At 46.0% G+C, this 19,826-nt stretch overlaps 1 protein-coding gene across 1 annotated transcript in view; it reads right to left on the reverse strand.

Annotated features, from left to right (window-relative positions):
* Positions 1-12,312: 12,312 nt before the first annotated feature.
* The window catches only part of CAPN9 (calpain 9), a 50,790-nt gene continuing 43,276 nt past the window's right edge, over positions 12,313-19,826 (reverse strand). Inside the window, exons 17-20 of the mRNA XM_038397243.2 lie at positions 17,615-17,693; positions 17,148-17,264; positions 14,893-14,951; positions 12,313-13,749 (exon numbers count right to left, since the gene is read on the reverse strand). Of these exons, the coding sequence (XP_038253171.1) occupies positions 13,723-13,749; positions 14,893-14,951; positions 17,148-17,264; positions 17,615-17,693 (282 nt within the window). The 3' untranslated portion in view covers positions 12,313-13,722. The remainder of the gene's footprint in view (positions 13,750-14,892; positions 14,952-17,147; positions 17,265-17,614; positions 17,694-19,826) is intronic.

A 19,826-nucleotide genomic window follows, 5' to 3' on the forward strand; every position in this document is an offset into this window, starting at 1 on the left:
TTTTTTCCAGGTAACAGGCCAAGTGTTTAAATGTCTGTGCCTAACATCCATATTTAGGCACATACATATAAATGCCCGATTTTTCCATAGGTACTTTGGCTTCAGTGGGACCTGCGGATGCTCAAGGGCTTAGAAAAATCAGGCCTTGTATAATTAGTTGCTTAGATATGGATGTATGTACTTTAGGCACCCAAATTGAACACTTTTTGCTATTGTGGCTATTTATAATTTGTAGTCAATATAACTACATAATAAAGCACAGTGTATGACATTGTCTAGACTGTACCACCACACAGCCAACCCAGACTTGTAAAGAAATATTTGTAGAGTTTAGATTGCTGAGGGAACTATAACTCTGATTTGCCACGTTTCTTATGGGTTTAAAATGTCAGACTTAGCTCTGTACTAATTTGGTTCTGCATTGAACATATACGTATATATATATATATATATATATATATATATATACACTCCCCATCCCCACTCCCACCCCCTCCTGGGGTTTGTGCAAACTGTACAATAACTCTTTTGTTCAGTCAGCCAGTAATGAACCTGTTTTTGATCAGTAATTTTTACCACAGCTCTTGTTGGCTCAGAAAAGGGCTCATATGTGCTTGAAATGTCCTGTATCTGGAAGGAATAATCACATCTCTGTAGTACAGTTCAGCAGATTCTGGCTGAGAGATGTTAACAGTTTCATGTCTAAGCCCTTTGGGAAGTTGGACTCCTGACTAAGGAGAGTTGTTGGCTATTTTTCAGATTAGCAGCCGTGTTAGTCTGTATTCGCAAAAAGAAAAGGAGTACTTGTGGCACCTTAGAGACTAACAAATTTATTAGAGCATAAGCTTTCGTGAGCTACAGCTCACTTCATCGGATGCATTTGGTGGAAAAAACAGAGGAGAGATGTTCTCTGTGTGTGTGTATATAAATCTCTCCTCTGTTTTTTCCACCAAATGCATCCGATGAAGTGAGCTGTAGCTCACGAAAGCTTATGCTCTAATAAATTTGTTAGTCTCTAAGGTGCCACAAGTACTCCTTTTCTTTTTGTTGGCTATTGTGACAGTATCGAGAATGTTCTATTTCTCCCCTTTCTCAACGGGATTTTCAGTGTCAGTGAAAGATGTGGGTATGGTTTTGGTCACCCTCCTTCTGGATTAATTTTAAGGGAACTTTTAAATCTCCCCCTCTTGTGAGGAAGGGTTTTGCCACACATTTCAATGAATCATTTCAAATCTGCTTTAGTCATTTATTACTTAGCAATCATCCTCATCTAACTTGTCATACAGCCGGAGACCCTGCAGAGGCAGCAGCTTCTGTCACAGGCTTCAACCATAACCGGACCAACTGACAAAATACCAAACCAATCAAATCCTGCCTTAAAACCCACTTCTGGGAAGCCCACGGACATCAACCATGCCAGTAAAAATGTCTCTAGCAACTCGTTGTTAAAATGCAGAACAACCAAACAGAAAGAAATGCCAAGTTAGCCCCATCCTGTGGGATTCCTGGTGTGTTTTGTCGCCAGTCTTTGTCTACCTGTTTAGGTTTCAGAGCAGCAGCCGTGTTAGTCTGTATCCGCAAAAAGAACAGGAGGACTTGTGGCACCTTAGTGACTAAGACTAGACCATGTGCTGCTGTGGCTGATTGGAAGTGAGGGTTTTTTGATAAAAAGAAAAGGCGGACTTGTGGCACCTTAGAGACTAACAAATTTATTTGAGCATAAGCTTTCATGAGCTACAGCTCACTTCATCGGATGCACCTGTTTAGATTGTGAGGGACTGCAGGGCAGGAGCTGTATCTTCCAATGTGTCTTTCACAGGGCTGAGTACAGCCATTCTCCCTAGCCCCACACTTTTAGGCCATTTCTAAATCTTACTGTATCTTCCTACGCAACAGCTGAAGGGTCCAGCCTTTCCTTTCTGTTCCGACACCGACACTCTCAACCAGGCTCATATCATCTCACATCTTGACTACTGCAACCTTCTCCCTTTTAGCCTTAACTACTGTAACCTGGCACCCCACCTCAGGTCCATTCAGAATGCTGCTGCTAAGGTCACCTTCCTAGCCTGTCATTCTGCCAGCTCACCCCCATCTTTGAGTCCTACCAGTGACGGCCCCCCCCCTTTTCACTGGCTCACATGCATGCTTCTCATGCTTATTTTCAAAGCCTCTCACAATTCAGCTCCCCTTGACCGATCTACTGTTACCACCGTGCATTGTCAGCCTTCCCCATTGGCTCCTCCAGCCTTGATTGACTGCATGACCCCTTCCCCCTCAAATACCGTCACTGTGTTGCCCATACCACTCATGTGTGGCACACCCTTGATGCAAAAAAATCTGTCAGTCCACTATTGTCTGAGCCTTCAAATCCCTTATTTAGATTTAGAACTATCTATTCACACACATTTTGGACCAGACATCTGAAAGCTGTAGGAATATTAGCCTCCGTAAGGAACACTCTCAATTCTGAAAGAGTCCATGCCTAGTTACTTTTGTTCTAACTGGCCTGGGAATTGTGTCCTGCTAGAATTTCAATAAGTTCTTTTCCAGAGGATAAACATGTAAACCGTCCATCCGCCATATCAACATATGGTGGCTGTGACTGAGAGCTGCCTGATTAATCACTGACCCATTTCTATTTCAGTCACACAACATGCTCCTGGCTATGAAGTGACAAATCCATGACATGACATGACAAATCCATTGGCACCAGACAATCTGTTTTCAAGCTGGAATGGTCCCAGAAGCCACCTTTCTGTCTGTGCACTGCAGGACAAATAATCAAGTCGCAATGTAAGCCTGACCCAGGAACCTCTTTCTGCCAACTGGCAGAGAGCACAGGGACACAGCGTTATACAGGGATTCCCCCAGGCCAAGTATATGGACAATAATTCACCAGAAGGTGGAATATAAGGTTTCTACTGAGAACTAATAGCCCACTGTCCATCATAATACTTGCAAAATATATGTATGGATCATATTTATTGTATCTATAATGGAAATTAGGGTCTTAAAGCCTGGAAGTTAAAGGTAGGTCACCAGAAGGTGACATGCCTGGGACAGGCTCTGTTCAGGCAGGGGGCGGTAGATGCTTCTCTCTCTGTTTGGTCATTGTGTATTGTGTGCATCACACTACAAGTCTATTTGCGTATGGAGCCAGCAACTAATCAAAAGTGCAAAATTGAGATGAGACTGTGAAATCTGCTGACAGGCACACACAGCAGGACAGGTGTGTGTGTGTGTTCCAGTTTATGAGCAAAGTTCAAATGATTGTTTGGATATATCTGGGGTTGCGAGGAGACTGTGAGTAGCCAGTGGTACAGAGGCTGGATGCTCCAAGTAGATGCTCAGAAGGCTGGCGTGTGCCTAACATTAACCTGCAGAGGGACAGTGGAGCCTGCATAGGCTGAGAGGAAATACTTGTGTTGCCCATGGCCGGTTGGGGAGCTGACCCATGGCAGGCACAGACAAGCTAAGGGCAGGTGGGAGCGAGGTGCCACAAACTCCTGGGTACCCCGGAGAAACATTGCAATCCGGGGAAACCTTCCAACAGTTTCATTTTGCATCAGCACAGCACAGATGACATTGCTGTGTCATACCATGGGGATGCCATCAATGCAATCAGTACATTTCGGACAGGAGAGCTTGCAGGGGTTGGGACTGACTTCCTCCCCCCTGACCAATCAGGCTATGCCTGTGAAATCTGGGATGGGTGGCAACCCAAACAGAGCCTCCACCTGCCTGAGTGACAGAGAGAGGGACAGGATGTAAAGTGCATCAGACTGTAAATTTCCAGTTCATTGTTTTGAAGAGGGATTTCTTTTCCCCTCGGTCAACTAATTTTCAGCATATTTGTGCTTTTGGCCATGCTACTTACCCACTGGACAGACCTGTCACAAAATAGCGGCAATTCCCTTGCTGATAGGGTGGTGGCGATGAAACATCCCCCTATTGACTCTTTGCCATACAGGATGCCAATAGGATTGTTGCTAGTTCTATCACCCAGGCCAGTTCTATCACATATGGGTGTTCAGAATCTGTCTATTTAGAATGGTAGCAACGGTCGAGAAGGTGGCTCTGCCCGTTGTTCCTATCTTGGCCGTTCAGGTAGGCTAGCTAAAAGTCTTTGCTAATTTATCTCTGTCATACTTTGCAAATATGGAGATTGTGTCTTTTTATGGGCAGGGAGGGACATGGGGAAAGGTAAATGATCTTTTGTTTTGTATGTTAAAGTGGTAAATAGGCCCCATTCTTACAATCTGACCTATGCAAGCAGAGCCCTGCACCTATGCAGAGTTGACTTCACTGGAAGGCTCACATAAGGATCAGCCCGTGAAAATCAGTATTACTTTCTTGGTATGGAGTTATAACACACACTGGCCACCACCACTGCTAGCCGATGGATTTAGAGCTATTGATAGGCATTGGTATTTCATTTCCGTAGGTCCTGCATTCAGCCGTTGCTGGGTATCATTGCAAAGCACCTTTTGCTCTTTGGTGTGCTTCCAGAAGAAGAGAGGTTATTTATTTTCAAACAACAGAATGATTCTACTTCTTTTTATCTATGAGTGTACAGTTAAAGACAATGTAATCTTGTTCTCTCTTTCTCTCTAAGCATTTCAGTTATTGGAAATAACTGCCGACAAGTATAGTGTTCAATTTCAATGTAATTTCTGGCCTATCTTTTATAATACCTGGAGGTCTCATAAAGAAGCACTGTCAACTTTAAAGTCATACTTCGGTCTGACATTTTTTAATGTGTGGTTCATGATAACTGCAAAATTAGAACAAACAAATTATGTTTCTCCATTTTTCCAGTTTGTTACTTTTTGCATTAGAGTGCATTTCAGTATAATCAGTTTCACTATTTTCTCTGTACTGTCTTTTTAGCTAGCCAGTTTCTCCTGATATTTGTGTGGTGCTTTCACACACCAGCTGGGGAGGGACAAAGCATTTTAAAAGCTAACACAATGTAATTGTCATGCCTCAAAAATTGGGAAAGGGACTCAAGGGCATACATAGAATGAACCTACTTTAAATTTTCTTTTAATTCATTGATTGTAGTTCCAGTTGACATTATGACTTTCAACTTAGAAGCATGCTTTGCTTAAAAACCACTTAGCAAATGCTGTAGGAACAGTGGCATTTTCTTTGAGTGCCTTGATAGGACCACATAGCTCAGCTCACGAGAAGTCAAGTGACAGGAAATTCCGTGGGCACAAGGCAGCTCAGCTATCATCCAGCAATCTGAGGTTTTATAAAAAGGTTTGGTCTGGGGCTCTCTGCAGGTGGAGGAAGGCTTAGGGTATGTCTACACTATGAAATTAGGTTCAATTTATAGAAGTCAGTTTTTTAGAAATCATTTTTATAGAGTCGATTGTGTGTGTCCCCACACAAAATGCTCTAAGTGCATTAGCTCGGCGGAGTGCTTCCACAGTACCGAGGCTAGCATCGACTTCTGGAGTGTTGCACTGTGGGTAGCTATCCCACAGTTCCCACAGTCTCCCCTGCCCATTGGAATTCTGGGTTGAGATCCAATGCCTGATGGGGCAAAAACATTGTCACGGGTGGTTCTGGGTACATGTCATCAGGCCCGCCCTCCCTCTGTGAAAGCAACAGTAGGCAATCGTTTCGTGCCTTTTTTCCTGAGTTACCTGTGCAGACGCCATACCACGGTAAGCATGGAGCCCGCTCAGCTCACTGTCACCGTATATCTCCTGGGTGCTGGCAGACATGATACTGCATTGCTACACAGCAGCAGCAACCCATTGCCTTGTGGCAGCAGATGGTACAATAGGCCTGAAAACCATCTTCATCATGTCCAAGGTGCTCCTGGCCGCCTTGGTAAGGTCGGTCAGGAGTGCCTGGGCAGATATGGGTGCAGGGACTAAATTAGGAGTGACTCGACCAGGTCATTCTCTTTAGTCCTGCAGGCAGTCCTAGTGTACCATCTTCGGCCGAGCAGCCAGGAGATGTGGATGGCTTGCAGTCCTTCTGCACCATCTGCTGCCAGCCAAAGATGTAAAAGATAGATGGAGTGGATCAAAACAAGAAATAGACCAGATTTATTTTGTATTCATTTGCTCCCCCTTCCCTCCCTACCTGAAGTCCTCCCTGAAATACCAGAGGGAGGGATAGTTTAGTGGGTTGAGCATTGGCCTGCTAAACCCAGGGTTTTGAGTTCAATCCTTGAGGCGGCCATTATGTGTGACAGTTGTTTTTGTTTCTCCTTGATGTAAAGCCACCCCCTTTGTTGATTTTAATTCCCTGTAAGCCAACCCTGTAAGCCCTGTCGTCAATCGCTCTTCCCTCCGTCAGAGCAACAGCAGACAATCGTTCCGCGCCTTTTTTCTGTGCAGATGCAATACCATGGCAAGCATGGAGCCCGCACAGATCACTTTGGTAATTAGGAGCACATTAAACACCATGCGCATTATCCAGCAGTATATGCAGCACCAGAACCTGGCAAAGCGAAACCGGGCGAGTAGACGACGTCAGCACTGTGACGAGAGCGATGAGGACATGGACACAGACTTCTCTCAAAGCATGGGCCCTGGCACTGCAGGCATCATGGTGCTAATGGGGCAGGTTCATGCTGCGGAACGCTGATTCTGGGCCCGGGAAACAAGCACAGACTGGTGGGACCGCATAGCGTTGCGGGTCTGGGATGATTCCCACTGGCTGCGAAACTTTCGCATGCGTAAGGGCACTTTCATGGAACTTTGTGATTTGCTTTCCCCTGCCCTGAAGCGCAAGAATACCAAGATGAGAGCAGCCCTCACAGTTGAGAAGCGAGTGGCAATAGCCCTGTGGAAACTTGCAACGCCAGACAGCTACCGGTCAGTCGGGAATCAATTTGGAGTGGGCAAATCTACTGTGGGGACTGCTGTGATGCAAGTAACCAACGCAATCAAAGATCTGCTGATATCAAGAGTAGTGACCCTGGGAAATGTGCAGGTCATAGTGGATGGCTTTGCTGCAATGGGATTCCCTAACTGTGGTGGGGCCATAGACAGAACCCATATCCCTATCTTAGCACTGGAGCACCAGTGCTAAGCGAGTACATAAACCGCAAGGGGTACTTTTCAATAGTGCTGCAAGCACTGGTGGATCACAAGGGACGTTTCACCAACATCAACGTGGGCTGACTGGGAAAGGTACATGACGCTCGCATCTTCAGGAACTCTGGTCCATTTCAAAAGCTGCAGGAAGGGACTTTATTCCCATACCAGAAAATAACCATTGGGGATGTTGAAATGCCTATAGTTACCTTGGGGACCCAGCCCATCCCTTAATGCCATGGCTCATGAAGCCATACACAGGCAGCCTGGACAGTAGTCAGGAGCTGTTCAACTACGGGCTGAGCAAGTGCAGAATGGTGGTAGAATGTGCATTTGGATGTTTAAAAGTGCGCTGGTGCAGTTTACTGACTTGGTTAGACCTCAGCGAAACCAATATTCCCATTGTTATTACTGCTTGCTGTGCACTCCACAATATCTGTGAGAGTAAGTGGGGGACCTTTATGGCAGGGTGGGAGGTTGAGGCAAATCGCCTGGCTGCTGGTTACGTGCAGCCAGACACCAGGGCGGTTAGAAGAGCACAGGAGGGCGCAGTACGCATCAGAGAAGCTTTGAAAACCAGTTTCATGACTGGCCAGGCTACGGTGTGAAAGTTCTGTTTGTTTCTCCTTGATGAAATCCCCCATCCCTTGGTTCACTCTACTTCCCTGTAAGCTAACAACCCTCCCCACCTCTCTTCGATCACCGCTTGCAGAGGCAATAAAGTCATTGTTGCTTCACATTCATGCATTCTTTATTAATTCATCACACAAATAGGGGGATAACTGCCAACATAGCCCAGGTGGGGTGGTGGAGGAGAGAAGCACCGGGAGGGTGGTGGAGGAGCGAAGGACAAGGCCACACAGCACTTTAAAAGTTTAAAACTTTAAAACTTATTGAATGCCAGCCTTCTGTTGCTTGGGCAATCCTCTGGGGTGGAGTGGCTGGGTGGCCGGAGGCCCCCCCACCATGTTCTTGGGCATCTGGGTGAGGAGGCTATGGAACTTGGGGAGGAGGGCAATTGGTTACACAGGGGCTGTAGTGGCGATCTGTGCTCCAGCTGCCTTTCCTGCAGCTCAACCATATGCTGGAGCGTATTAGTTTGATCCTCCAGCAGCCTCAGCATTGAATCCTGCCTCTTCTCATCATGCTGCCACCACCTTTCAGCTTCAGTCCTCTCTTCAGCCCACCACTTACTCTCCTCAGACCTTTGTCTGCCTCCACGCATTCATCTGTGCTCTGTCAGTGTGGGAGGATAGCATGAGCTCAGAAAACATTTCATCATGAGTGTGTTTTTTTCGCCTTCTAATCTTCACTAGCCTCTGGGAAGGAGAAGTTCCCGTGATCCTTGAAACACATGCAGCTGGTGGAGAAAAAAAAAGGAACATTGGTATTTTAAAAAAAACACATTTTTATAGAACAATGGGTACACTCTTTCATGGTAAACCTTGCTGTTAACATTACATACATAGCACATGTGCTTTCGTTCCAAGGTCGCATTTTGCCTCCCCTCACCATGTAGCTAGCCCCTCCCCATGGCTAACAGTGGGGAACATTTCTGTTCAGCCACTGGCAAACAGCTCAGCAGGAACAGGCACCTCTGAATGTCCCATTAAGAAAAGCACCCTATTTCAACCAAATGACTATGAATGATATCACTCTCCTGAGGATAACACAGAAAGATAAAGAACGGATGTTGTTTTAATGCCAGCAAACATACACTGCAATGCTTTGTTCTACAATGATTCCCAAGTATGTGCTACTGGCCTGGTGTGGTAAAGTGTCCTACCATGGTGGACGGAATAAGGCTGCCCTCCCCAGAAACCTTTTGCAAAGACTTTGGGAGTTCATCCAGGAGAGCCCCAAATGCCAGGGCAAATCAATCATTAAACATGCTTGCTTTTAAAACATGTATAGTATTTTAAAAGGTACACTCACCAGAGGTCCCTTCCCTGCCTGGCGGGTCCAGGAGGCAGCCTTGGGTGGGTTCGGGGTGTACTAGCTCCAGGTCCAGGGTGAGAAACAGTTCCTGGCTGTCAGGAAAACGGGTTTCTCTGCTTGCTTGTTGTGAGCTATCTACAACTTCATCATCATCTTCCTCATCCCCAAAACCTGATTCCATGTTGCCACCATCTCCATTGAAGGAGTCAAACAACACAGCTGGGGTAGTGGTGGCTGAACCCCCTAAAATGGCATGCAGCTCATCATAGAAGCGGCATGTTTGGGACTCTGACTCGGAGCGGCCGTTCGCCTCTCTAGTTTTCTGGTAGGCTTGCCTCAGCTCCTTAAGTTTCACGCGGCACTGCTTCGGGTCCCTGTTATGGCCTCTATCCTTCATGCCCTGGGAGATTGACAAATGTTTTGGCATTTCGAAAACTGGAACATAGTTCTGATAGCACGGATTCCTCTCCCCATACAGCGATCAGATCCCGTACCGCCTGTTCGGTCCATGCTGGAGCTCTTTTGTGATTCTGGGACTCCATCATGGTCACCTCTGCTGATGAGCTCTGCACTCACCTGCAGCTTGCCATGCCGGCCAAATAGGAAATTGAAATTCAAAAGTTCGTGGGCCTTTTCCTGTCTACCTGGCCACTGCATCTGAGTTGAGAGTGCTGTCCCGAGCGGTCACAATGGAGCACTCTGGGATAGCTCACAGAGGCCAATACCATCTAATTGCATCCACAATACCCCAAATTTGACCCAGCAAGGCCGATATCAGCACCAATCCCCTTGTCGGGGGTGGAGTAAGGAAATCGATTTTAAGAGCCCTTTAAGGAGAAAAAAAGGGCTTTGTCGTGTGGATGAGTGCAGGGTTAAATCGATTTAACGCTGCTAAATTCGACCTCAACTCCTAGTGTAGACCAGGGCTTAGTGATCTGACTAACCCCTGCAGCGATGTGAATACTGTTAAGCAAATAATTATAAAAAATATCTCTGTCATGAGCTCCATTAGCACCTCCCTCCACAGACAGGCTGGGCCAACAGAATGAGGCAGTGGTTGCTAAAAGGTTGGGTGTATGACACATTAGAAACTGAGATATTCAAATGATCTTCAGAGCTATGCAAAGTAGTTTGACAGAGCCAGAGCTGTGTGCTTACACCGCCTTTCAGAAAAGCCAGTACAATCAGAAGCTGGACTCACAATCTCCCTCTCTCTCACTCACAGCTGAGGTGACGATAAGAACTGTGGGGAACTGCAAAATTTGCCGTGCTCAGCAGCTTCACGTGTGAGGTCACTTCTCCCTTCTGAGAATGGGCCTTGTTCTCATGCAAAGAGGATGATGGTCCAATGCTTACGGCAGTAGTCTGGGACTTGGCATAGCTGGATTGAATTCCCTGCTCTGTCACAGGCCTCTTGGGTGACGTTGGGCCCAGAACCTCCAAGGTAGTTAGGTGCTGCTCTGCTGAGCCTTGCAGTGCCTATGCCCAGGAGCCCCGATGGCTAGTGGCAGTCTCAGCCCCAAGTTAGGCACCCAGGCTCCCCGTACTGAGATTGGCACCTCCCTCTGCTCAGGATCCTCTGCGGTGAACCCTCTCCTGGAGTGAGGCACCTAAGCCAGCTCAGTCGCTGAGGCAGCCCACACCCTAGCAGCCAAAACTGCCTGTCTCCTGTTCAGTACCTCTCTCACACACACCCTACATTGCCCTGTACTCCCGTGTGTCTTTTGTGGGGGTGCTCTGCTGCCCCTCCACCTATCAGTGACATGCCTCCAGTCCTCCTGATACAGAGGCTGGCAGATAGCAGGTGTGCTCTCAGCACGCCTATGGAATCAGGTGTGTGTATGGGGGGGCACCTAGTTTGAGAATCCTGCTTTGGCTTGAGCTAGGGCTCTGAGCAGCTTGTTAGCTGTGAGGTGGTGTCAGCACTTAGGTTGCATTGCAAATGCCACCTGGCAGAAACGCAGGCATCTAGGGGATGTGGACACCTATGAAGTTAGGTGGCAGCTGAGTGGTAGCTTTGAAAATAGCCGTGGCACCTAACTGGTGAGCTAGACAGCTAGTCTCTTAAGTATCTTTAAGGATCTGGGCCTCTCTCTGTGCTCCTCTGTAAAATAGGGATAATGGCACTTACCTCCTCACAGCAGTTTTGTGAGGTTAAATACATTACAGACTGTGAGGTGCTCAGACACGACGGTGATGGGGCCAGATAAGTACCTGTGAGAGCTAGAATCCTGAGTCTGTTCAACTGGGTGTGGGAGTAGTGCTTAATTTGTAATGAAAGAAGTGCCAGAGCTCAAGCAATTCTTTTACATTTATAACAGATGTGCCAAGCCGAGGGGGGCTGGGGCTATGAACTGCCAAATTTAGAGCTGCTGGAGCTCAGCCCTGGCACAAATTAAGCTTGGTGTGGGAGGCTAGGTTGACTCGCAAGGTTTTGGTTAAAAGAAAAGGAGTACTTGTGGCATCTTAGAGACTAATAAATTTATTAGAGCATAAGCTTTCATGAGATACAGCTCACTTCATCTTCTGCTTCTTTGTGATTCAACCAGCAGGCATGTCCTCAAACTGCGTGGGGGAAGCTTTTTGTGTCTGTCTACTTTGCCATTTTTTTCTTTTTAACTGCAGAGACAGATGTTTTTAAACCCACCCCTGGTTCTTCCCTGAGATGTCTCACTCTCTCAGATCAGGCCTGTTTTCCCCCAAGACACTCCTGGCTTTGGGAAGACAAAAAGCCAAATATAGTGAAGATAAGATACCACCCTCAGTGTGACTTCTCTCTACTCTGCATCATTTGATAATACTGTGGCAGTAACAATGTTATACAAGACAATAATAAATATGAACAAAGCGCTGATCCTACATATAGGTTTGCTAGCCAGCCATGTAGTTATAGGTTTGATTTTAACTGTGGGGACAAATGGATGTTGGCTAGAGCTGGGCCTGAACTGAAGCCCCATATTAGACCTCTAGATCCAAATGTCCTATCTCTGTAGTGGGTAGAATTAAAACCACAGATATCAAAAATGCTGAAACTAAGAGAGTGAATTCTAGATCCTAATTCAGATTTTTCCAGAGTTAGAGGACTTCCTCCCAGGGCTGTCAGAGAGGCACAAAGTCTTACAATTTGAACAATAAACACACTCTGGGGGCTACATACCTTGGTTTACCAAATTCCATAAGTGTCCCCAGAGGCATCTTCTACCCAGGCACAGAATAATTTACTGAAAGTCAGAGAAGTGGCTGTTTTAGCCATCATCACTCCTAGTGATTTCATTGTTTTAACCTCGTGCTTGTTAAAGCTTGATTTCCCTTTCCAAATGGTGTGTGGGATCCACAGTTCCAAAAATAAACCCATAGCTATGTCAGTGTGACAAAACTTGGACATTCAGAAAGGAGAAGCTGCTCTACAGGCGTTTCTTTTGCTGCGAGAAATGATTTGCAAAACAAACCCAGCAGAAATTATTTATTACAAAGCAAATACAAGTTATAGATATACTAGAGGGAACCAACCTGAACGGGCAGATGGAGACTTGCTCGGCCTTTTACTTTATTTTTTCTAATTAACACTGAACACCAAAGCTATTTGAACACTTCTGCACAGCACCCTGAAACTGACTGACACGGTATGTCTACACAGCAATCTGGAGCGAGTGGGAACAGGCCTCCATGCCCAGGTTGACAGACTTGGGCTAGAGGAGCTCATGCTATCGCTGTAAGAATAGCTGTGTAGAGATCACTTTGAAGTTGCGGCTCAGGCTGAGCAGAGACTTGCAAGGCTAGGGAATGGCACTTGCCTCTGACTAGATCTAGTTTGCCTAAAATGGAGCAGAATGCAGCCACTTATCTTCCTGGATGGAACACGGGTCCTAGCTGCTCAGGTCAAACTGGAGCATTGCATGCTGGCACCTGTGGTCTCAGAGGGCCACACATTCATAATGAAGATGAACAAAGCCATTGGCTGCATTGTAGAATGGTGTGAAAATTATTTGCCTTGTGGGATACACTTTGGTCCACCTGGTATTAGAGGATGGAACAGAGGAGAGTCAGAGGAAATAATTTGCATCTCAGTGAACTCTGAAGACAGGGCCAGCCAATGGATCAAACATCATTTTGAGCAAGCCAGAATCACAGCCCCCATGGTATAAACGTTCCAGGATGAATGTTAATAATAAATCTATCACTCCACTAGTGCTCCCTGATTTGCAACACTCTGGGATGCTCTTCTATAATGCTGGCCCAGTGTTTGTTGGGAAAAATCCACTTGGAAGCCAATACCATTTTGATGAAGTTCTGCAGGTTACTATACCTTCAAAAGCACTTTGCTAAACTGTAGACAAGCAACCATGAGGATTCTTAATGAGTGGGTTTCCGTGGTGCAATGAATAAGTATATTGGGACTGAACGTGATTATATTTCATAAAAGGCCTTGGTCACTCATCGCTGTCAGTTTCAGGCTGCTTGAAATATGCACGTGCCTCATTCAAAGGCATATATACACTGTAGCAATCAATATAAATCTTTAAACAAAATAAAACAAATTTCATCCCATAAAGATCTAATTCATTAATGTAATGGGGGTGGAGGAGAGATAGGATGGGAAGAATAAGTGCTCCCCTTGCACCACAGCGCCTGTATACATTTGCATGGAAAGGGTAACAGCTCTTTGGTTGGAGGTTTGAGTGTCACAATCATGAGATCCTGCTGAAATCCAGGTTGGACATCTTCAAATGTTCATTGTCAGGGTGATAAACTAGTAGAGAAATAAAGATCAACAGTTATGACTGATAATCCCAGCTACCACCATCAAACCCCGGGTGCAGGAGGAAAGGCCCTTGTAACAGCACCATCTTGTTTTGAATCGATGCCGTACAATGCAGGGGAATTCTGATTCTTGTGTCAATGAGCTAGTTCCCTAGTTTAGTTGTAGTCAATACAAATATTTGTCAGCAAAGATAATGGCAAGATTCAAACACTTCTTCATGACTAAGAGAAAGGCAACAGGACAAATTCTTCTCTCACCTGCACCTGTAAATCTGAAGTAACTCAGTGGACTTTGCTGGAGTCACTCTGAATTTACAACAGTGTAAATAAGAGTAACATTTTAGTCCAATTATTACAAGGAAAGAAATCTTAGGATGCCAAAAAAGAAAATTTAATAATTCCCAGTAGCAGGGACAGAAGTTGAACCTCCACCTCCCCCTGACTCTCTCACATGGAAATTGTTCAACATTAAGCTCTTTAGTTAAAAAAAGGAATGCACTGTAGATCTCTAAGAATTAGTTTATTTATAATTATTTATTATTATACTGTGGTAGCACCTAAAGGCTTCCATTCCCATTGTGCTAGGCAATATACCACCATCTAACAGCCAGATGGGCCCTGCTCCAAAGAGCTCCTAATAACTGAAATGTGGAATGAGATGGAACGGATGGGCACAACAGAGAGACGAGGGAGCACAAGGAAACAATGAGAAGATACGGATCACCGCAGTAACAAGAGGACAAAGTGCAGCAGCTGCCTGTCAGGCACAGCCTATAGTAAAGGGTGGTATGGATCCACAATGACTTAGAAAGAACCAGGAGGCATTTTTCTCCAATCAGCTGCACCCATTTGCCCCAGCAGTGAATTGGGCCCAGAGAGAGTAAGGAGGAGAGACCCCCAGAAAGAGGAGAGAAAGGGAGCAGTGACTATGAAATGGGGCGAGAAGGTGAGAAATCAGCTTGGAGGAGAGAGAGTTATGCAGTAATGGTGAAATCCTGGCTCCACTGAAGTCAATGGCAAAACCTCCAACTGAATTCACTAGGGCCGGGATTATTCCCCAATTTTTAAAAAGTGACAAAGTTCTAGAGCAGATTTCCAGGTTGTCAGTTTTAAAATGAAGTTATGATCATACCTCATTTATATTCAGGTTAATGAAGTCTCTGTTTTTCTTACTTAGTGCCAGGAATACCCCTGAAATAAACATCAGGACATCTCAGTTATAAAGACTCCCCATTCACATTCATACACATAAGCAGCCTGTCCCACTGCGAAGCACCATTTGTGACTGTTCCATATAGAGGAAGGAGCTGGCTCTCTATAAAGGCTTAGATCACAAGTGACTGGTGAACCCTTAGAATGAGTTTGAAAACTGAAGTCCTTGTGAAGGCAAAATGGCCATTGATTTCACTGGGACTTTTGCCTGAGTATGGACTTCAGAAATGAATCCAAAGCTGGTGGTGTTTGGATACATGTCTTACTCCTGAGGGCATTTGGTGCCAAAAAATTAAAAATTCTGCACCAAAAAAAGTAAAATTCTGTGCACAATATTTTAAATTTTTTTCAAAATTCTGCAAATTTTATTTGTCAAATAAATGTGGAGGCTCCAGCATGGTATTGGGGAGCACAGCACACTGGCAGCACAGAGGTGGGAGATCACTGTGCAGCTCTCACTTATCACCCCTACCCGGGACACAGACTCAGCAGTGAGGCTGCACCCAACCCTGACAGTGCAATGACCAGGCCCTCCCCAGAAACACCCCAGAGCCCTGCTCCTCCATGCCAGGTGCACCAATTATGGGAGACAGGCTCAGCAAGGCAAGATCCAAATATGGAGGGGCTTAGTGTAGGGGGGATCCAGGTGTGGGTTGAGAGGGTTCTGTGTGGAACAATCTGGGTGTGGGCAGCTCAGTGGTGTAACTGGGTGCAGAGGGGATCTGGATGCACAGCAGCTTATAAGGGGGTTCAGGGTACAATGGTAATGGGACTCTGCAGGGGGTCCAGGTGAAGGTGGTTGGGGCTCAGCGGGGGGGTCTGGATGTGGGAGAGCTTGGGGGGTCCAGATGCTGGGGGAGTGGGGCTCAGTGGGGTGGGTATCCACGTGCAAATGGTTGGGGCTCAGTGGGGTGGGTATCCACGTGCAAATGGTTGGGGCTCAGTGGGGTGGGGATCTGGGTGTGGGTGGCTTGTCGGGGTGGTCCAGGTTCAGGGAGAATGGGACTCATTGAACGGGTTCTGAGTGCAAGGGGTGAGGCTCAGCGGGAGGGTCTGGGTATGAGAGGGTCTGGATGCATGGGGGTTGGGCGGATGGGGGAGCAGCTCCCTATACAGGGATCCCTCCCCCTGCAGCTGAGGAGCAATGGATGCAAGAAGGGCAGGGGGGAGTTTGCAGAGCTTCCTGCAGCCAGGAAAGAAATCTGGAGGTGGGTCTGATCTGGCCCTGGATTCCATGCAGGGGAAGAGGAAGTCCCATCCTCCCCAGCCCAGCCTAGCCCGGACTAGCAGCTGAGCTTGGTGCAAGGTAGGAACCACCAGCCGGGTCTTCCCCAGTCCCGCTTCCTGCCCCACAGTGATTTACCTCTCTGACAGCTGCCCTGGGCACACAAAACATACTGCTGGTGAGGGTCACATGACCACTCTTATGGCTTCCCTTTGCTTCCCCATCAGAAAGTCATTTTTCTGCAGGAAGCAAAGAAATCTGCAGGGGACATAATTCTGCGCATGCACAGTGGCGCAGAATTCCCCCAGTAGTAATGTCTGAATTTTTTCCAGGCTATCTGCATTTCCTGATTCTAAAAAGTGATGGTGGGAATATAGCGGGAATATGGCAGAAATACGTACTCCCTCTCTGTGTTTTGACCCTTCAATTTCCAGCACAGGCTGGAACCAGAAAGGAAAAAGAAGCAAAAAAGTTAATAATATTGTTTAAGAAAGTTAACTAAACTGTTTTTGATCCTCAAAGTGGTTGGGTTTGGTCTAAGGTTTGAGCAAGGGTCAAAGGATCACTAATTTAGGCTGATTTACCCATCCCTATTAATTGCTATTAGTCTGGACAGAGAAAGACCCTGCATGCAAATGAATCAAGAGCCAGAATTCATAGCTGTATTGTCGGTTATATTTTTCAGTCAAAAACCCAAACAAATAGTTCAAAAGTGTGCAATGTCAACATATGTGCATGTCTAACAATCCCTTACATGGATCACTGACAGCATTTGAAATGGGCCTTCAAGATCGTAGGTCAGACCTCCAGTACTTGAGCTTGAGAAGTAACTCCACTAATTGGTTGCAGCAGTAGAATGTTATCTTTTAGTGGACCAGCCTTTACCAGGGATATAACCCAAACTTTGTGAGTGTGTTACACATATGATTTCAGCAAAAGTGGATACTCACGACTTGCATTCTCTAGGCGAATTAAGCAGTTTAGGAAGTCATCAAAATCAATATGGAACTGGTCATCAGAATATCTGAGGACAATCAGCTGCAGCAGGTAATTATTGAGTTGAAATCCTTTAAAAAAAACAAAAACAAATACATAAATAAATAAAGAACCAGCAGCAACAACCTAACTGACCTGAAAAGAAATCTGTGAGACTTTTATAAATAATCTAGTTATTTGTTGGAAATTTGTTAGTGGTCAAGTACTCTATGAACTGATTCCCTGTCTCTAGCAGAAACTGAGCTGACTGCAAACTGGTTTTCATTTAAAATCGATGTAGAATTCAGAAATAAGAATTTTTGAAATTTTGCAGTTTTCACTCTACAAATTGTTCTCTGTGTGAGAGAAAGTTCAGTCTCCGGTCGAAGATCTGCCCCATAGTATTTCTGTTTTCCCAACATAAATCAAATATTTCTTTTACCTGCAGCTGTTAGGGCACTACGAAGCTCATAGGAGGACATGGTGCCGGATTTATCAGAATCAAACTTAAGGTAGACACCCTGCATGGGGGAAAACGTAGACATTCAGCATTTAGTACGTTAACAAATCTCACATATTTGTAGAATATAAAGCAATGGAGTTTCATGTTCTAGATGCTTATCTTTAAAACTGTTGATGTAGCACAAACATTTAAGGAAGTTGAGGGGACTTTGATCTGGATCCAATCTGGCTGTGTAACTGAGGGTATATTTGGGATCAAGCTGTCTCTATCATATTTGTTATGAGCTGAGTGAAAGTTGTTATGGGTTGAGTTAAAACCTCATTGAAATCGGTAGGTGTGAACTCACTCTTCAGTTAACATAACTGCAAGGGTGAGCCCCCACCTAAGACAAAAGGAGTATGTGAAACCATCCAAAACTTTTTGCAGAGTATTTTGTGTGTGTGTGTGTATGTGTATGTGTGAGAGGCAGTGCTTAAAGTGGTCTGAAAGAAGTAATGGGGGTGGGGGGTTTGTCACAACCTTAGCCTAAGTTAATTTTCATGCACTTGATACAGATAGCTCACAATTTTTGCATATATATAATACATAATACATAAAATTTTTAGTTCAGTAAAGTATGTATACCTATTTGTGTAATGCAAATTACTAAAACAGAATATATCCTGAGAGTTTGAGGGGGGGAAGGTCTGGGGGTTTGTGAAATTCAGTGGGGTCTATTTGGGGATAGGGGGCTGGTGTGCAGTGAGATTCAATGGAGTTGGGGGTCTCTTTGGGAATAGGGACTGGGGAGGCCGTAGGAATGGGGTTGAGGGGGTCTCTCGGGAGTGGGGGACAGTCAGTGGGGTTTGGGGGGATCTGAAGGGGGAGAGTGTGCAGTGACATACAGTAGGGTCTGGGTCTCTCAGAGCATGGGGGTGCAGTGACAGTGGGGATAGGGGTTCTGTGAGATTCAATGGGCCTGGGGGGATCTCTGGGGTGGGAGTGCAATGACACTGAGGTTGGGGGTCTGAGAGGATGGCATACAATGTGATTCAGTGGGGTTGGGGGCCTTAGGGATGGGTGTGCAGTGACAGTGTGGTTGGGGGTCTCAGGGTGCAGTAAAAGTGAAGTTTGGGGTCTCTCTTGAGGATGGGGGACTAGTGACAGTGGGGTTGGGGGGTCTCTCTGGGGCTAGAGAGAGTCCTTTGGGGGCCTGTTCTCTGCCTCCCATTCTTGCTGCTCCACACCCCATCCCACTCTGCTGGCCTGGCTCCGAGCCTGCTCCTGCAAGGTGGTGGGTAGCTGGAGGGGTAGGGTCTGAGGCCCCTGTGGATTCTCCCAGCCCCATCCTGGCTTCTAAGTTGTGCCAGGGCTGGTCTCCCTATCTGAGCTACTACATCTGCTGCTCCCCGGTCTTCTATAGTTCCCAGCCCTAGGCTCTGCTCCCTCAGAGACACAGGCCCCCCCGTCTGCAAGATCGGCAGGCAAAGGAGCCAGGAAGTGGGCACTACCTGTGGCCAAGCCCTGTGCTGTATGAGGAAGCAGCAGGAGCCTGGGGAGCTTATGAGGCAGCAGCTATGGTAGATGCTCTGTGCTCCCCATTAACCCCAGCTGAGCTTTACATTTCCCCCCCCCCCTAGATCTGCAACCCCCTGTGATCACTCCCACTTTAATAAGGGAGAACATGTATGAGAGAAACTCAGAGAGACAGCTGAAAGCAGTGGCTGACCCTGGAAGAAACCTGAGGAGCGGTTTTTGGGTCAGGGTGCCGGCTGAAAAGAGCGCTCTTGGTGCTATGAGCAAAAGAAGTTGTTTCCTGCTGTTTGTTTCCTTCCGCCGTCAGAGACACAGAGCTTTGCATGTTCTTTGTAAATAAACAAAACTAAATCAAAGAAACACCTGACTACCACTAGTTCCTACTCCTAACTGGAACAACTTACCAGACCCTGAATTTCTGACTAGCTGCTTGGGTCAAAAGAGGAATTAGGAAGCATGCTGAGCTGAAAATCAAACAGCACTGTTTATCAAGCTGAAGTAAAGTTCCACATTTTCCTTGTGGGACAGAATATATTGATCTTCACTCAATTGTGAATTAGTTATATCCATTGTTATATTCACTCTGAATGTTTTAATCAGAAATATCTGGAAATCTCTCCATTGGGGGCATGCATTTCTTAAATGTACCAGTTTAAAAAAAAAATCACAAATTTGT

The sequence above is a fragment of the Dermochelys coriacea genome, chromosome 3 (assembly GCF_009764565.3).
Source record: "Dermochelys coriacea isolate rDerCor1 chromosome 3, rDerCor1.pri.v4, whole genome shotgun sequence".
Taxonomy (NCBI): Eukaryota; Metazoa; Chordata; order Testudines; family Dermochelyidae; genus Dermochelys; species Dermochelys coriacea.